A 17,207-nucleotide genomic window follows, 5' to 3' on the forward strand; every position below is an offset into this window, starting at 1 on the left:
CTGTGCAAAGCAACTTACTTCCAGCCAGCTGCTGCCTGGCAGCTGAAGAGGTTGTTCAGGTTATCTGAGCAAGCAGCCATTACCTGGGGACACAGTGACCACACCCAGATTAGTGGGCACAGTTGGTACAAAGCAGGCCCTTGGATGAGTCCCTCAGGCCAGCGTTCCCTGAATTGCCCCTTTTGTAAAGATAGAGAGCTGCTGAAGAAGTCCTCATCTGCCCTGTTCCTCCCCTCTTCCTCCTCCCTCCCCACCGAGCAGAGTCTGCTGCAGGAAACCTCACATCAGCCATAGAGAGGTCCACAATGTGCTTGGCCAAATCCTTGTATGAGGAAGAGAAGGAGGTCCCCAGGCTGGACAGGCTGGACGGGGAACAGCAGCAACTGCCCAAGGCGGCTCTGCAGCCTACAATGAATAGGTGGAGGCTCCTGAGCATCAAGGCCTTGGGGCAGCACCAGCATCCTGAGGGACAGCAACCCCCCAGGATCTAGCAGACCTCAGCCCTGAAGTCCCCACACAAGGCAGGTACCTGCCCCACCACTTACTGTAGGCTAAGCTTTTCCAGGTAGAGCCAGCCAGATTCAGCTGATTGTTCCTCACTGAAGAGCGGCCCCGCACTTCCCCTACCCAGGAGTCTCTGGAATCAGGCAAGTTTGTGTTGCCCTGCAGAAGAGAAGATGCTCAGGACCAGAGCCAAAGGAGCGAGAGAGCAGAACACCAGAAAGCCAGTGCAGAATCATCTCTGCCTCTGAACTGCACAGTCTTCAACATAAAGGCTCCAGTGAAAAGGTCATCCCCACTGGGATTACAGGAAGCTGGATGCCCCCAAGAAGTCAAGAGCAATAGAAACCAGTCCCTGGAGAGTTTCCTTGCCCTTCAAGTCACAAGTTCAAGGTTGCTTGTAAAAGAATTCCAACAGGGATCAGTATAAACTGGGGCCTGAGAGGTACTAGGGGTCATTGGGTGAGGGGACCTTCTGCCCACTGAAGCAACTGGAATGAGGCCATGGCTGGAGCTGCGTTTAGTGTGAGCAGCAAACAAAGCCCAACTGGGAGGTGGGATGGGGAGGGAAAGTGATGGGCTGTGAAAAGCTTGACTTTTGGCCCCAGCCCCACGTCCAATGGCTAAGCCCAAGGTTGTAATGTGGAACCAGTTCCAGTCCAGTCACTAAATTGTGTCTTACTCTTTGCAGCCCCATGGACTGCAGCACACCTTGCTTCCCTGCCCTTCACCATCTCCCGGAGTTTGCTCAAACTCATATCCATTGAGTCAGTGATGCCATCCAACCATCTCATCCTCTGTTGTCTTCTGTCTCCTCCTGCCTTCAATCTTTCCCATCATCAGGAAATTGGGAGCCAGACCCCACCTTTACTGCAAGCAGCTCCTCAATGACACGACCCTTGACTTCCGCTGGATCTAACAGGCACTTACCATCCTACCTCTATCATCAGTTCCTAACTTTGTGCTGCTTTAAACACAAGAAGACGTAAACAGAGGTACTCTTCATCTCCTTTCTTCTTCCTGCAACATCCAGTCTGCTTCAGACTGAGATACTTTGCCACCCTCTTAAGAACTTTTCACTACTGATCACCTCGTTCTTCACTTGTTGCCTCCACCTCTTCCTCTTCACTAGGTTCTTCATATGAGCATTTAAGCATGCAAAGATTTCTCCCACCTTTAAAACCTTCCTTTATAGGCATCTTTGCTCTTCATAGACTTGAAAGGACTGTCGCTATTTGCCATCTACTGCCTCCATCCCCTCGGAACCCACTCAAGGCCAGCCTTTGCTAGATCCATGTGCCTGGGTCTAGCGAACAGGTCCCAGTCCACATCTTGCTGAGCACCTCCCTCTCACAGCAGCATTATTCATAGTAGGCAAAAAGTGGAAACAAACTAAATGTCCATCAACTTATGAATGGACAAATAAATATGATAATCATCCTGTGTGATATTTTTGGCCATAAAAAGGAATGAAATTCTGATACATGCTACAGTGTGGATGAACCGTGCGTGGGTTCAAAAAAAGATATACTGGAGTCCTAACTCCTGCTCTCTATAAGTGTAACTGTATTTGGAAATAGGGTCTTTGCAGATGTAATTGAGTTACAATGAGATCCTACTGGATTAGAGTGGGACCTACATTCAATGACAGGTGTACTTATAAGAAGGCCACATGAAGACATAGGGACAGAGAGGCACAGGGGGAGAAGCCATGTGATGCCAGAGGCAGAGGCTGGAGTGATCCAGTTACAAGCCAGGGACTGCCAGCCACTACCAGAAGCTCAGAAAGAGGCATGGAACTTTAGATTCTTCCCCTAGAGTTTTCAAAAGCAGCATGGCCTTGTTGACACCATGATTTCACACTCCCAGGCTCAAGAACTCTGGAAGAAGTTTCAGTTGTTTTAAGCCACTCTGTTTATGGTAATTTGTTATAGCAACTGTAGGACATCAAGAAACCCTGGAAACATTATGACTGAAAGAAGCCAGTCACAAAGGACCACATATTGTATAATTCCATTTATATGAAATGTCCAGAATACACACATCCATAGAGACAGGACGTAAGTAGATTAATGGCTTACAAAGAGTTGGGGATCGTGTGTTTGGGAAGTAATAACTAAGAAGGGTAGAGGGTTCCTTTTTGGGGTAATGAAGATATCCCAAAATTGATTGTGTTGATGGATATTCCACTCTGTGAATGTACTAAAAGTCAACAAGTTATAACAACAGCAACAACAAAAGAATAAATGAACTAAAGGAAGTGCTCAGAAAGGATGGGCATGTTAAAAGGGCATAAGACTCAATCTGAAAGAAAAAGAACTTCAAAAAATAAAATCTGGATCAATCTGGGCAATTAATAATGATAATACTGGATTATAACTCATAGAATGAAATATTTATGAGTCCAAACTGAACAAAATAAATAATTGGATAAATCTAAATAGGGAGAGAAACAATAATACTACCTTAAAGAAATACCAGAAGAATCAATAAATGTAGAAGAAATTAGGGAAATACAAAATTGCCATTAAAACACCACATTAATACTTTTTTTAGGCATACACCAATGGGTGCTAAAATAAGTGGACAAAAATTTGAGATAAAACAGTATATCTGCATGGTCTCTATCTTTCCCATGATGTTTATTAATTATAAAGAGAAAAATATTAACGTTCAGTGGAGAGATTCTAGCCACTACCATAACTTCAAGGTTAACATCACTAACAAGACATAATGACATCAAGTACCCTCTGAAATACTGAGGATAAGGCATTGCATGGAATATACACCACAGTGCTATTTGTTGTTTCTCTGAAATTCTAGAATAGCCAGTATCCTGCATTTTTCTTTGCTTTGTCTGGCAACCCCAACCGAGAGGACACAGTTTCTGTGGTATTCTTGCCAAAAATGCATAACCACAATCTAATCAAGAGAAAACAGCAGACAAACACATCCTACAAAATTACTGACCATGACACAAGGAAAAACTACGAAATTATCAGTGGAAGAAGGAATTAATTATTTTAAAGGGCAGAAATTAACAAGTTCAAATCAAAACTGACTTCAGAAGAGATGGAAAATCTAAAACAGAGGTTGGCAAACTTTTCTGTAAAGGGTATAGTAAGTATCTAAGGCTTTGTGGACCATTTTAATAGATGCAACTACTTACCTCTATCACTATACCATAAAAGCAACCACAGAGAACACATAAAAAAATAAGAGATGCCATATTCTAGTAAAATGTTATTTACAAAAACAACTGGAGGACCAGATACAGCCAAAGGAGTTTGCCGAACTCTGATCTCAACAGACCACTTTCCACAGAAGAAATTTTTCAAACAGCTTATCCTGCCAAACACCAGGCCTTGTCATTTTCACAGGATCATTATACTCCATTTTAAAAAATTAGGTAATTCTAAAAATATTTTAATCTCTCATCCCCAATTTCCCTCTCCTACCCACCTTAAATTATCCTGACTTCTTTAGAATACATCTTTTTGTTTGTATGTATTCTTATAAAAGGATTGTTTTACTGTATGTAGTTTTAATTTATACAAATTTTAGTTTTAACTTATACAAATAGTAATGTGTTTTACCTCACTGTTTCATAGTGCTTTTCATTCAGTACTTTGCCTAGGTGTTCATCCAATTTGTTGATTCTAACTCTTACATTGAATACAACAGTCCTGGCATAAGTCCTTTTGAAGGAGTTTACCACCATTACTCCTACCATAGTTTAGCCTCAGGCCAAGCTACATGGGGGAACATAGCCCCACCCATCAACAGAAAACTGGATTAAAGATTTACTGAGCATGGTCCCTCCCATCAGAGCAAGGACCAGATTCCCACACAGCCAGTCCCTCCTATCAGGAAGCTTCCACAAGCCTCTTATCCATCAGAGGGGAGACAGAATGGAAACCACAATTACAGAAAACTAACCAAACTGATGGCAAGAATACACAGAAGAACTGTACAAAAAAGATCTTCATGACCCAGATAATCACGATGGTGTGATCATTCACCTAGAGCCAGACATCCTGGAATGTGAAGTCAAGTGGGACTTAGAAAGCATCACTATGAACAAAGCTAGTGGAGGTGATGGAATTCCAGTTGAGCTATTTCAAATCCTGAAAGATGATGCTGTGGAAGTGCTGCACTCAATATGCCAGCAAATTTGGAAAACTCAGCAGTGGACACAGGACTGGAAAAGGTCAGTTTTCCTTCCAATCCCAAAGAAAGGCAATGCCAAAGAATGCTCAAACTACCGCACAATTGCACTCATCTCACACACTAGTAAAGTAATGCTCAAAATTCTCCAAGCCAGGCTTCAGCAATACGTGAACCATGAACTTCCAGATGTTCAAGCTGGTTTTAGAAAAGGCAGAGGAACCAGAGACCAAATTGCCAACATCCACTGGATCATGGAAAAAGCAAGAGAGTTCCAGAAAAACATCTATTTCTGCTTTATTGACTATGCCAAAGCCTTTGACTGTGTGGATCACAATAAACTGTGGAAAATTCTGAAAGAGATGGGAATACCAGACCACCTGACCTGCCTCTTGAGAAACCTATATGCAGGTCAGGAAGCAACTGTTAGAACTGGACATGGAACAACAGACTGGTTCCAAATAGGAAAAGGAGTACGTCGAGGCTGTATATTGTCACCCTGCTTATTTAACTTATATGCAGAGTACATCATGAGAAACGCTGGGCTGGAAGAAACACAAGCTGGAATCAAGATTGCTGGGAGAAATGTCAATAACCTCAGATACGCAGACGACACCACCCTTATGGCAGAAAGTGAAGAGGAACTAAAAAGCCTCTTGATGAAAGTGAAAGTGGAGAATGAAAAAGTTGGCTTAAAGCTCAACATTCAGAAAACGAAGATCATGGCATCCGGTCCCATCACTTCATGGGAAATAGATGGGGAAACAGTGGAAACAGTGTCAGACTTTATTTTTGGGGGCTCCAAAATCACTGCAGATGGTGACTGCAGCCATGAAATTAAAAGACGCTTACTTAAACGTCTTTTAAGCATTTAAAAGATGCTTAAAAGTTATGACCAACCTAGATAGCATATTCAAAAGCAAAGACATTACTTTGCCAACAAATGTTCATCTAGTCAAGGCTATGGTTTTTCCTGTGGTCATTTATGGAATGGAGAGTTGTACAGTGAAGAAGGCTGATCGCTGAAGAATTGATGCTTTTGAACTGTGGTGTTGGAGAAGACTCTTGAGAGTCCCTTGGACTGCAAGGAGATCCAACCAGTCCATTCTGAAGGAGATCAGCCCTAGGATTTCTTTGGAAGGAATGATGCTAAAGCTGAAACTCCAGTACTTTGGCCACCTCATGCGAAGAGTTGACTCGTTAGAAAAGACTCTGATGCTGGGAGGGATTGGGGGCAGGAGGAGAAGGGGACGACAGAGGATGAGATGGCTGGATGACATCACTGACTCGATGGACATGAGTCGGGGCAAACTCCAGGAGTTGGTGATGGACAGGGAGGCCTGGCGTGCTGTGATTCATGGGGTCGCAAAGAGTTAGTCACAACTGAGTGACTGAACTGAACTGAACCAAACTGATCACTTGGATCACAGCCTTGTCTAACTCAATGAAACTATGAGCCATGCCATGTAGGGTCACCCAAGACAGACGAGTCATGGTAGTGAGCTCTGACAAAATGTGGTCCACTGGAGAAGGGAAAGGCAAACCACTTTAGTATTCTTGCCTTGAGAACCCCAAGGAAAGTATGAAAAGGCAAAAAGATAGGACACTGAAAGATGAACTCCCCAGGTCAGTAGGTACCCAATATTCGACTGGAGAAAAGCAGAGAAGTAGTTCCAGAAAGAATGAAGAGGCTGAGCCAAGGTGAAAATAATGCCCAGTTGTGGATGTGACTGGTGATGGAAGTAAAGTCTGATGCTGTAAAGAACAATATTGCATAGGAACCTGGAATGTTAGGTCCATGAATCAAGGTAAATTTTAAGTGGTCATACGAGAGATGGCAAGAGTGAACATTGACATTTTAGGAATCAGTGAACTAAAATGGACCAGAATGGATGAATTTAACTCAGATGACCATTATATCTACTACTGTGGGCAAGAATCCCTTAGAAGAAATGGATCAGTCCTCATAGTCAACAAAAGAGTCCAAAATGCAGTACTTGGGTGCAATCTCAAAAATGACAGAATGATTTCTGTTCATTTCCAAGGAAAACCATTCAATATCACAGTAATCCAAGTCTATACTCCAACCACTAATGCCAAAGATGCTGAAGTTTAACAGTTCCATGAAGACCTATAAGACCTTCTAGAAACAACACTCAAAAAAGATGTCCTTTTCATCATAGGGGACTGGAATGCAAAAGTAGGAAGTCAAGAGATACCTGGAGTAACAGGCAAGCTTGGCCTTGGAGTACAGAATGAAGCAAGGCAAAGGCTAACAAATTTTGTCAAGAGAACACACTGGTCATAGCAAACACCCTTTTCCAACAACACAAGAGATGACTCTACACATGGACATCTCCAGATGGTCAATACCAAAATCAGATTGATTATATTCTTTGCAGCCAAAAATGGAGCAGGTCTATAGAGTCAGCAAAAACAAGACCAGGAGCTGACTGTGGCTCAGATCATGAACTCCTTATTGCAAAATTCAGTCTTAATTTGAAGAAAGTAGGGAAAACCAATAAGCCATTGAGGTATGACCTAAGTCAAATCCCTTATGATTATACAGTGGAAGTGACAAATAGACTAAAGGGATTAGATCTGATAGATAGAGTGCCTGAAGAACTATGGACGGGTTCGTAACATTGTATAGGAGGTGGTGATCAAAACCATTCCCAAGAAAAAGAAATGTAAAAGGCAAAATAGTTGTCTGAGGAGGCCTAACAAATAGCTGAGAAAAGAAGACAAGTGAAAAGCAAAAGAGAAAAGGAAAGATATATCCATCTGAATGCAGAGTTCCAAAGAATAGCAAAGAGAGATAAGAAAGCCTACTTAAGTGAACAATGCAAAGAAATAGAGGAAAACAATATAATGGGAAAGACTAGAGATCTCTTCAAGAAAATTAGATGTACCAAGGGAACATTTCATGCAAAGATGGGCTCGATAAAGGACAGAAATGGTATGGACCTAACAGAAGCAGAAGAGATTAAGAAGAGGTGGCAAGAATACACAGAACTATACAAAAAAGATCTTAATGACCCAGATAACCATGATGGTGTGATCACTCACCTAGAGCCATACATCCTGGAATGCAAAGTCAAGTGGATCTTAGGGAAGCATCACTAGGAATATAGCTAGTGGTGGTGATGGAATTCCAGCTGAGCTATTTCAAATCCTAACAGATGATACCGTGAAAGTGCCAGCAAATCTGGAAAACTCAGCAGTGGCCACAGGACTGGAAAAGGTCAGTTTTCATTCCAATCCCAAAGAAAGGCAATGCCAAAGAATGCTCAAACTACCGCACAATTATCCTTATCTCACATGCTAGCAAAGTAATGTTCAAAATTCTCCAAGCCAGGCTTCAACAGTACGTGAACCGAGAACCTTCAGATGTTCAAGATGCATTTAGAAAAGGCAGAGGAACCAGACATCAAATTGCCAACATCTGCTGGATCACAGAAAAAGCAAGAGAATTCCAGAAAAACATCTACTTCTGCTTCATTGACTATGCCAAAGCCTTTGACTGTGTGAATCACAACAAACTGTGGAAAATTCTTAAAATAGGTGGGAATACCAGACTACCTTACCTGCCTCCTGAGAAATCTGTATGCAGGTCAAAAATCAACAGTTAGAACTGGACATGGAACAATGGACTGGTTCCTAATTGGGAAAAGAGTAAGTCAAGGCTGTATATTGCCACCTTGCTTATTTAACTCATACACAGAGTACACCATGTGAAATGCCGGACTGGATGAAGCACAAGCTGAAATCAAGACTGCAGGGAGAAATATCAATAACCTCAAATATGCAGATAATTTGACCCTTATGGCAGAAAGGGAAGAGGAATTAAAGAGCCCCTTGATGAAAGTGAAAGAGGAGAGTAAAAATCTGGCTTAAAACTCAGCACTCAAAAAGTAAGATTATGACATCCAGTCCCATCACTGCATGGCAAATAGATGCAGAACAATGGAAACAGCGACAGAATTTATTTTCTTGGGCTCCAAAATCACTGCAGATGGTGACTGCAGCCATACAATTAAAAGACACTTGCTCCTTGGAAGAGAAGCTATGATAAACCTAGATAGCATATTAAAATGCAGAGACATCACTTTGCCAACAAAGGTCTGTCTAGTTAAAGCTATGGTTTTTCCAGTGGTCATGTATGGATCTGAGAGTTGCACCATAAAGAAAACTGAATGCCAAAGAATTGATGCTTTTGAACTGTGGTGTTGGTGAAGACTCTTGAGAGTCCCTTGGACAGCAAGGAGATCAAACCAGTCAACCCTAAAGGAAATCAGTCCTGAATATTCATTGGAAGGACTGATGCTAAAGCTGAAGCTCCAATACTTTGGCTACCTGCTGCAAAGAACTGACTCATCTGAAAAGACTCTGATGCTGGGAAAGGTTGAAGGTGGGACGAGAAGGGAACAACAGAGGATGAGATGGTTGGATGACATCACCGATTCAATGGACATGAGTTTGAGTAAGCTCTGGGAGTTGGTGATGGACAGGGAAGCCTGGCATGCTGCAGTCCACGGGGTCAGCCAAGAGTTAAGATATGACTGAGCGACTGAACTGACTGACTTTTACATAGTATTACAAATGTGCATTGACCACATCTTATATATCCATGGCATTCTCTCAGTTCAGTTCAGTTCAGTTGCTCAGTCATGTCCGATTCTTTGCAACTCCATAAATCACAGCACGCCAGGCCTCCCTGTCCATCACCAACTCCCGGAGTTCTCAAACTCATGTCCATCGCTACCAGGTTCCAATTCATTATCACTTCAAATAATGCTTTAGGAAATAATTTCATACATGTTCCCTCATAATCTTTGCAAGCACTGCTGGGTCATAAGACCTTATAAGGTTCCTACGTCCCCAAGACCTGGCATCATCTGACTTTAATCTGACAATTCAATAGGAGTAAACATTTCCATTATCTTTGTAACTATTCCTAAACATTGAAAAAGAAAATTTCAACCTTTTTTTTTCTATGGAAAGTATAACATTGATACAAAAATCTGAAATATACTGTAAAAACAAAAACTACAGGAAAAAAATTCATAAATACTGACACAAAATTCTGAATACAATATTAGCAAACAGACTCTGAATGTACATTAAAAGAAGATATCCTATGTATAAGTATATAAAGTATTATAAGAATGTATGAATTAATTATTAGCCCCTAGATCTTTAAACACTCATCTCTAGAGACTCTGAAATAACCTTCTGGATAAGAATACTCTATAAAATAGTAATAGACAAATGCTTCCTTAGTATTGCAAAATACATCTGTTTCAACTCAAATGTTAGCGTTCAGCTTAAATGAAGGAAATTCCTGAAGCATTCCCACTAAAGCCTGAAATAAGAGATGAGGATGTTTACTGTCATCACTATTATTTTATTTATGCTGGGACATTAGGTTCATTCGGAGAAGGCAATGGCACCCCACTGAAGTACTCTTGCTTGGAAAATCCCATGGACGGAGGACCCTGGTAGGCTGCAGTCCATGGGGTCGCTAAGAGTCGGACACGACTGAGCGACTTCACTTTCACTTTTCACTTTAGTGCATTGGAGAAGAAATGGCAACCCACTCCAGTGTTCTTGCCTGGAGAATCCCAGGGATGGGGGAGCCTGGTGGGCTGCCGTCTATGGGGTCGCACAGAGTCAGACACAACTGAAGCAACTTAGCAGTAGCATTAGGTTCATTCAATTAGAAAAGAAGAAGAAAATAGTGGTTCAAAAATTAGAAAACAAATGGTCAAATGATCACTATTTGCAGAGGATGTAGTTGTATATCTTAAAAAAAAATCAAGGGCACAGCTTCACAATATGGTAAGCACTAACCACATATGTTTACTGACCATATGAAATGTGGCTAGTGTGACTTAACTGAAATTTTAACATAATTAAATTAAGCTGCCTGTGTTAGTGACTACTGTATAAATGTAGACCTAGAGAATCAGTCAAAAAACAGTATGGGCACAAAATTAACACACAGCATTCAACTTAACTTTCATAAATGCAAGAAAACAACCAGACAGAAGACATAAAGGAAGAAGAAACCTATTTATAACAGAAATAAAAAAGATAAAGTAAGAAGAAATCTGATATGTAATTTTAGAGACACATGAAGGGAAACTTTTAAATCATAAAAAGGACTGAACCTTCTATATTCTTGGTTAGGAAATTACACAGGATAAGATGTGATTTTTCTATAAGTTGATTTATAAATCTAATATAGTCCCATTAAAAATAAGAAGTTTTTATAATTGAGCTAAACAAGCTAATCCTAACTTTCATGTAAAAAGCAAACAAGAAGGAATATACTACAGAGCTTCAGAGTTGGTGAACATGTGATTTGGGGAGGGTGGTGTTTGTGATTTGAAATTACATAATAGAGTAGCACAGGAATAAGCTTGTGGTAGGAGGGAGAATTAAATTTTACTCTATTCAACAATCATTATGGGGAGGAGACAAGATGGTGGAGTAGAAGGACTTAACCTTACCTCCTCTCTCAAAACACCAAAATCACACCTGCTGAACAATCATCAATAAAAGACTGACATATAAGACCAGATGAACTTAATTTATAGAACATTTCATCCAAAAGCAGCTGAATACACATTTTTCTCAAGTGTACACATAACCTTCTCCAGGGCCACAAAGCAAAAGTTTGCCAATTTAAGAAAACTGAAATCATATCAAGCATATTTTCTGACCATAATACTGAGATTAGAAATCAACTAAAAGGAAAAAAAACTGTAAAAAACACAAACACATGGAGGCTAAACAATGTTATTCAGTGACCAATGGATTCCTGATGAAATTAAAGAGGAAATAAAAAAATACCTAGAGACAAATGAAAATGATCCAAAACCTTTGGGATGCAGAAAAAGCAGTTCTAAGAGGGAAGTTTATAGCAATAAAATTTCACCTTAGGAAATGAAAAATCTCAACAATCTTATCTTACACCTAAAGCAACTAGGGAAAGAAGAACAAACAAAACCTAAAGTTAGCAGAAGGAAAGAAATCACACAGATCAGAGCAGAAATAAAGAAAACAATAGAAAAGATCAATGAAACTAAATGCTGGTTCTTTGAAAAAGAGAAACAAAAATGACAAACCTTTAGCCAGACTCAACAAGAAAAAAAGGGAAAGGACTCAAATCAATGAAGTTAGAAATGAAAAAGAAGTTATAATTACAAAAATAGAAAGGATCATAAGAGACTACTACAAGCAACTATATGCCAATAAAATGGACAAATTCTTAGAATGGTACACTCTTCCAAGACTGAACTAGGAAGAAACAGAAAATATGAGCCAGACCAATCACAAGTACTGACATTGAAACCGTGACTTAAAAACTCCCAACAAACCAAAGTCCAGGAGCAAATGGCTTCACAGGTAAATTCTATCAAACACCTAGATAAGACTTAACATCTATCATTCTGAAGCTATTTTTAAAAATTTCAGAGGAAGGAACACTCCCAAACTCATTCTATGAGGCCACCATCACCCTGATAACCAAAACCAAAGACATCACAAAAAAAGAAAATTACAAACCAATAACACTGATAAACACAGATGCAAAAATCTTCAACAAATACTAGCAAAACTAATCTAACAATAGGATCATTAAAGGATCATATACCATGATCAAGTAGAATTTATCCCAGGGATGCAAAGATTTTTCAATATCCAGAAATCGATCAGTGTGATACACCACATTAATCAGTTGAAGAATACAAACCATATGATTATCTCAACAGGTATAGAAAAAGCTTTTGACAAAATTCAACACCCATTTGTGATCAAAAAAAAAAAAAAAAAAAACAAACCTCTCCAGAAAGTGGGCATAGAGGGAACCTATCATAACATAATAAAGACCATACAGGATAAACCTACAGCTAACATCATACTCAATGATGAAAAGTTGAAAGCATTTCCTCTAAGATCAGGAACAAGATAAGGATGTGGATTCTTACCACTTTTATTTAACATAATTTTGGAAGCCCTAGCAATGGCAATCAGAGAAGGAAAAGAAATAAAAAAAGTTGGAAAAATTGAAAAAGTAAAAGAAAAATTGGGAAAGAAGAAGTAAAACTGTCACTGTTTGAAGATGACATGATACTATACATAGAAAATACTAAAGTTGCTACCAGAAAGCTACTACAGCTAAATGAATTTGGTAAGGTTGCAGGATATAAAATTAAAATGCAGAAATCTCTTGCATTTCTACACACTAACAATGAAAAAACAGAAACAAAAGTTAAGGAAACAATTCCATTTACTATCACAGCAAAAAGAAAAAAATAGCTAGGAATACACCTACTTAAGGAGGCAAAAGACCTATACTCCGAAAACTATAAGGTGCTGATGAAAGAAACTGAAGATGATACAAACAGATGAAAAGATATACCACGTTATTCAATTGGAAGAATCAGTATTGTCAAAATTACCATACTAACCAAGGCAATCTACAGATTCAATGCAATCCCTATCAAATTATCAATGGCATTTTTCACAGAACTAGAACAAGAAATTTTTAAATTTGTATGGAAACACAAAAGACCCTGAATAGCCAAAACAATCCTGAAAAGGAAAAATGGAGCAGGAGGAATCAGGCTCCCTGACTTCAAATTATACTAAAGCTACAGTAATCAAGCTGTATGGTACTAGCACAAAGATTTATAGATCCATGGGACTGCATAGAAAGTCCAGAAATAAACCCACACACTCGTGGTCAATGAATCTATAACAAAGGAGGCAAGAGTATAAACTGGAGAAAAAATAAACTCTTCAGTAACTGGTGCTGGGAAAACTGGACAGCTACAGGTAAAAGAATGTAATTAGAACACTAACACCATACACAAAAATAAATAAAAATGGATTAAAGACCTAAATGTAAGGCTAGATACTATAAAACTCATAGAGGAAAACATAGGCAGAATACTCTGACATAAATCACAGCAATATCTTTTTGGATACGCCTCCTAGAGTAATGAAAATAAAAACAAAAATAAATAAGAACTCATTAAACTTAAAAATCTTTTGTACAGCAAAGGAAACCATAAACAAAATGAAAAGACAACCTACAGAATGGGAGAAAATATTTGTAAACAAAGTGACTGACCTGGGATTAATCTCCAAAATATACAAACAACCCATGCAGCTCAATATATTTAAAAAAAAAAATCAAAAAATGCTCACAAGACCTAAACAGACATTTCTCCAAAGAAGATAAACAGATGGTCAAAAAGCACATAGAAAGATGCTCAACATTGCTAATTATCGAATCAATTGAAACTACAATGTGATATCACCTCACACCAATCAGAATGGCCATCATCAAAAACTGTATAAACACTAAATGCTGGAGACGGTGTGGAGAAAAGGGAACCCTCTCTGTTGATGGGAATATAAATTGGTACAATCACTATGGAAAACAGTTGGAGATTCTTTAAAAAGCTAAACAGAGAATTATCATATGATCTAGCAATTCTACTCCTGGGCATATATCTGGAGAAAATCATAATTCAAAACATACACGCACCCCAGTGTTCACTGCAGCACTGTTTACAATAATAACCAAGACACAAAAGCAACCTAAATGTCCAACAACTCATGAATGAATAAAGAAGATGTGGTTCATATATACAATGGAATATTACTCAGCCATAAAAAAGAAGGAAATAGAGCCATTTGCAGCAACATGGATGGACCTAGAGATTATCATACTAAGTGAAGTAAGTCAGACAGAGAAGAGACAAATATTGTATGATATCACTTGTATGTGGAATCTAAAAAGATGATACAAATGAACTTATTTACAAAACAGAAACAAAACAACATGCAATAAAAGAGAAAAGCACTATTCAGCTGTTTAAAAAAGCACAAGATTTACTGATATAAAACAATATCTAAAAAATATTTTTAAGGAAAAAGAGCAGAGAGAAAATGGATACAGTATGCTTCCATTCATGAACTTTACAAAAAAATACACATATTTTTTAAAGATATACATATCCTAACAGATGCACAGGATATCTCTGGAAATATACAGCAAACTGGGATGGATGAATGCTTCTGGGGAGGCAAAAAGGAGACTGAAAGATGCACTTGACGTTCTGTACCTTTGTTACTATTTGAGTACTATTTTTTTTTTTTACTATGTGAAGTTTTGCTTTCCGATTTTATATCCCCAGCCAGATTTCACCTCTGAGCTCCAGATCTGGATCCCAGCTGCCTGATTTTCAACTACTCCCCTGCATTTCTCACAAGTATTTTCAACACAGTCAATATAAAACTAGATGGTGATCTTCCCCTCAAAACCTGTCCCTTCCAGGGCTCCTCGTCACATGGACATCACAAGCCCTTTGAGCCCAAAGTGTGTGTGGTTCTGACTCCTCCCACTCCCTGGCTCCAACTTCCAATCCACCCTGGTGCCTGTGGATTCTCTAGTCAACACATGCACGTCGGATTCTCCACTTGGGCAGTGCCCTGAACCAAGTAACTGTCATCTCTCAGCTTTGTCACAGTCATGAGTGGGTCTACCGGGGCTGTTCTTGCCTCTTCTCTGGCACGTTTGTCATTCTCCCCACTAAAAAAATTCAGCAGCAGCTTCAGGAAATAGCATAAATCATATGGATTAGAAAGCAGCCAGATTTTCAATAGAGTCTACATGACCTTGCCTTTTCTAGTCTTCTCGTGTGATTCTTCCATCTCACTCTTTACATTCCAGCCACACTGACCTTCTTGTAGTTCCCCATAAAATTCTTCCCTTAAAGACTCATTTGCTGAGTCTTCCACATGGAAAGCTCTTCTGCCCCGCAAGTATCTCCAGACACCAACTTCTACTGAGTTAAGTACCTCTCACCTTTCCAGTCTCAGTTTAATCACAGTCTTTTCAGAGCATCTTTGCTGATCCTTCAGACTAAGTCAGGTTCCTGTTTCATATTGTCTTTGCACCCCTTCTTCATGGAACTTTCTACAACAATAATTAATCATAAAACAAGCTCCTTCCCTCTAATAATTTGTTTAAGGACAAGAACAATTTTGCCCAGTGACTAAAATAGTGCCCACAAAATAAATACCTGTTGAATAAATGAATGAATGAACAGGGAAGGGAGACAAAACCACAGGGAAGAACAAAGGCCATTGCTCATGAGGGTTCATGTCAGCAGTGAGTGGCCTCTAGGAGACACAACTTCCTAAGTATCACCAGGCCTGGCCCCTGGTTCATGCCTCGCATTTGCTACTCACCACACTGTCTGGGGACTGGAGCTGGCTTGGCAAGGCTGGGCTGCTATTATAGCCAGAGGTGACACCAGATGAGAGGCTTCCATTGGAGCTGGTGCACCGGGAGCCAGAGGTGGCCAAGGTGTGTAGTTTTTCCTCCTCCTGGGAAGGACAGATCAGCATCAGCCAGCTTCAGGTGCGTCATTACCACACTCCCATCGCCTCCCAGCGCCTCCTGCCTTAGCCTCATACCCTCAGGCTGCCCCCGTCCCAATCCCAAATATATTCCCAAGATGCCTCCTCCCAGACTCTCGCCAGGGGACGAGAGCTGGTCTGATGAGGATGATATGTAAACAGAGAGCGAAGCAGCTCTGAACAGGCACCAGGACCCGACACCTTCCTCCAGATGCTACGTTCCAAGACTCAGAGGCAGCATGGTGATGGCTGACCCAGTCTGAGGTCTGCCCCAGGCCCAAGCCCACCCTGAAATCAGAAGCTTGCCCCACTCCCCACCCGCAGCAGCTGGGAGATGATCTGCTGGCGAATTCTCAGCTTTTCCTGTTCAGTCCGCTCCCGCAGTCGGTCCCGGGCCCGGGCAATCTCCACTTTGGCCTCCTCACGGGCCCGCTGGTATTCTTGTAGCATCAGCTCTATGTCAGAGGGTGGGTGAGAAGACCTTGATGCTGACCCTGAGCTCCTGGGGAAAACCAGAGGGGTGGAGAGATGCCTTCTAACATGGTCAGTGGGCGATGGCCCAGGCCCGCAACACCGCCTTCTTGAAAGACCCATCCTCTCTTTGCCCACAGGGTCTTCAAGTTTGGTTTTATAAACATCCTGAGGCTCAGGCCTGCAGCCTTACATAGCACATCATGGCCCCTCTATCCACTCTACCCCCTCCACAGCTCCCTCCCACCCTCTTTTTTCCCTTTGCCTCTCTCTCCACAGCTGCCTACCACTGTCCACAGGCACGTAGGACCCACTCCTGGCATACAAAGCTGTGGCCTCCGGTGTCCAGGACACTAGAGTCCGGGCCCCGCTCCCCACATGCTCTCACCCCACACCAAGCCGACTCCCCGCAGGGCACTCGGTCCACCTACCGGGTGGTCTCCACAACATCCTTCCTCAGCTGCTGCAGGTATTCTCGGCGCCGGCTGGGGAGGTCAAAGTCCCGAGCGAAGCTCAGTTGTTTCTCGGGGCTGAGGCTTCGTGTCCAACGGGAGTTCTGATGTCCTTCAGCCCGCTTCCTCTGGAGGGTCTCTGCTGTGTGTTTTGGACTGAGACAGAACGTGACT

The 17,207-nt window shown here is 40.9% G+C and overlaps 1 protein-coding gene across 13 annotated transcripts in view; it reads right to left on the reverse strand.

The window, feature by feature from the left end:
* Positions 1 to 17,207, reverse strand: part of STARD9 (StAR related lipid transfer domain containing 9) — a 118,234-nt gene that overhangs the window by 2,925 nt on the left and 98,102 nt on the right. For 8 of the 13 annotated variants that reach the window (XM_044925146.2, XM_044925145.2, XM_044925144.2 and 5 more), the window contains 6 exons: positions 17,013 to 17,189; positions 16,429 to 16,642; positions 15,940 to 16,077; positions 546 to 663; positions 284 to 405; positions 19 to 83 (listed from right to left, as the gene is read on the reverse strand). In XM_044925146.2, the coding sequence (XP_044781081.2) occupies positions 19 to 83; positions 284 to 405; positions 546 to 663; positions 15,940 to 16,077; positions 16,429 to 16,642; positions 17,013 to 17,189 (834 nt within the window). Of the gene's footprint in view, positions 1 to 18; positions 84 to 283; positions 406 to 545; positions 664 to 15,939; positions 16,078 to 16,428; positions 16,643 to 17,012; positions 17,190 to 17,207 lie in introns of those variants that run through there. The other 5 variants (XM_025295833.3, XM_025295832.3, XM_044925148.2 and 2 more) reach the window with 3 other exon arrangements.

Source organism: Bubalus bubalis, chromosome 11 (genome assembly GCF_019923935.1).
Source record: "Bubalus bubalis isolate 160015118507 breed Murrah chromosome 11, NDDB_SH_1, whole genome shotgun sequence".
NCBI lineage: Eukaryota > Metazoa > Chordata > Mammalia > Artiodactyla > Bovidae > Bubalus > Bubalus bubalis.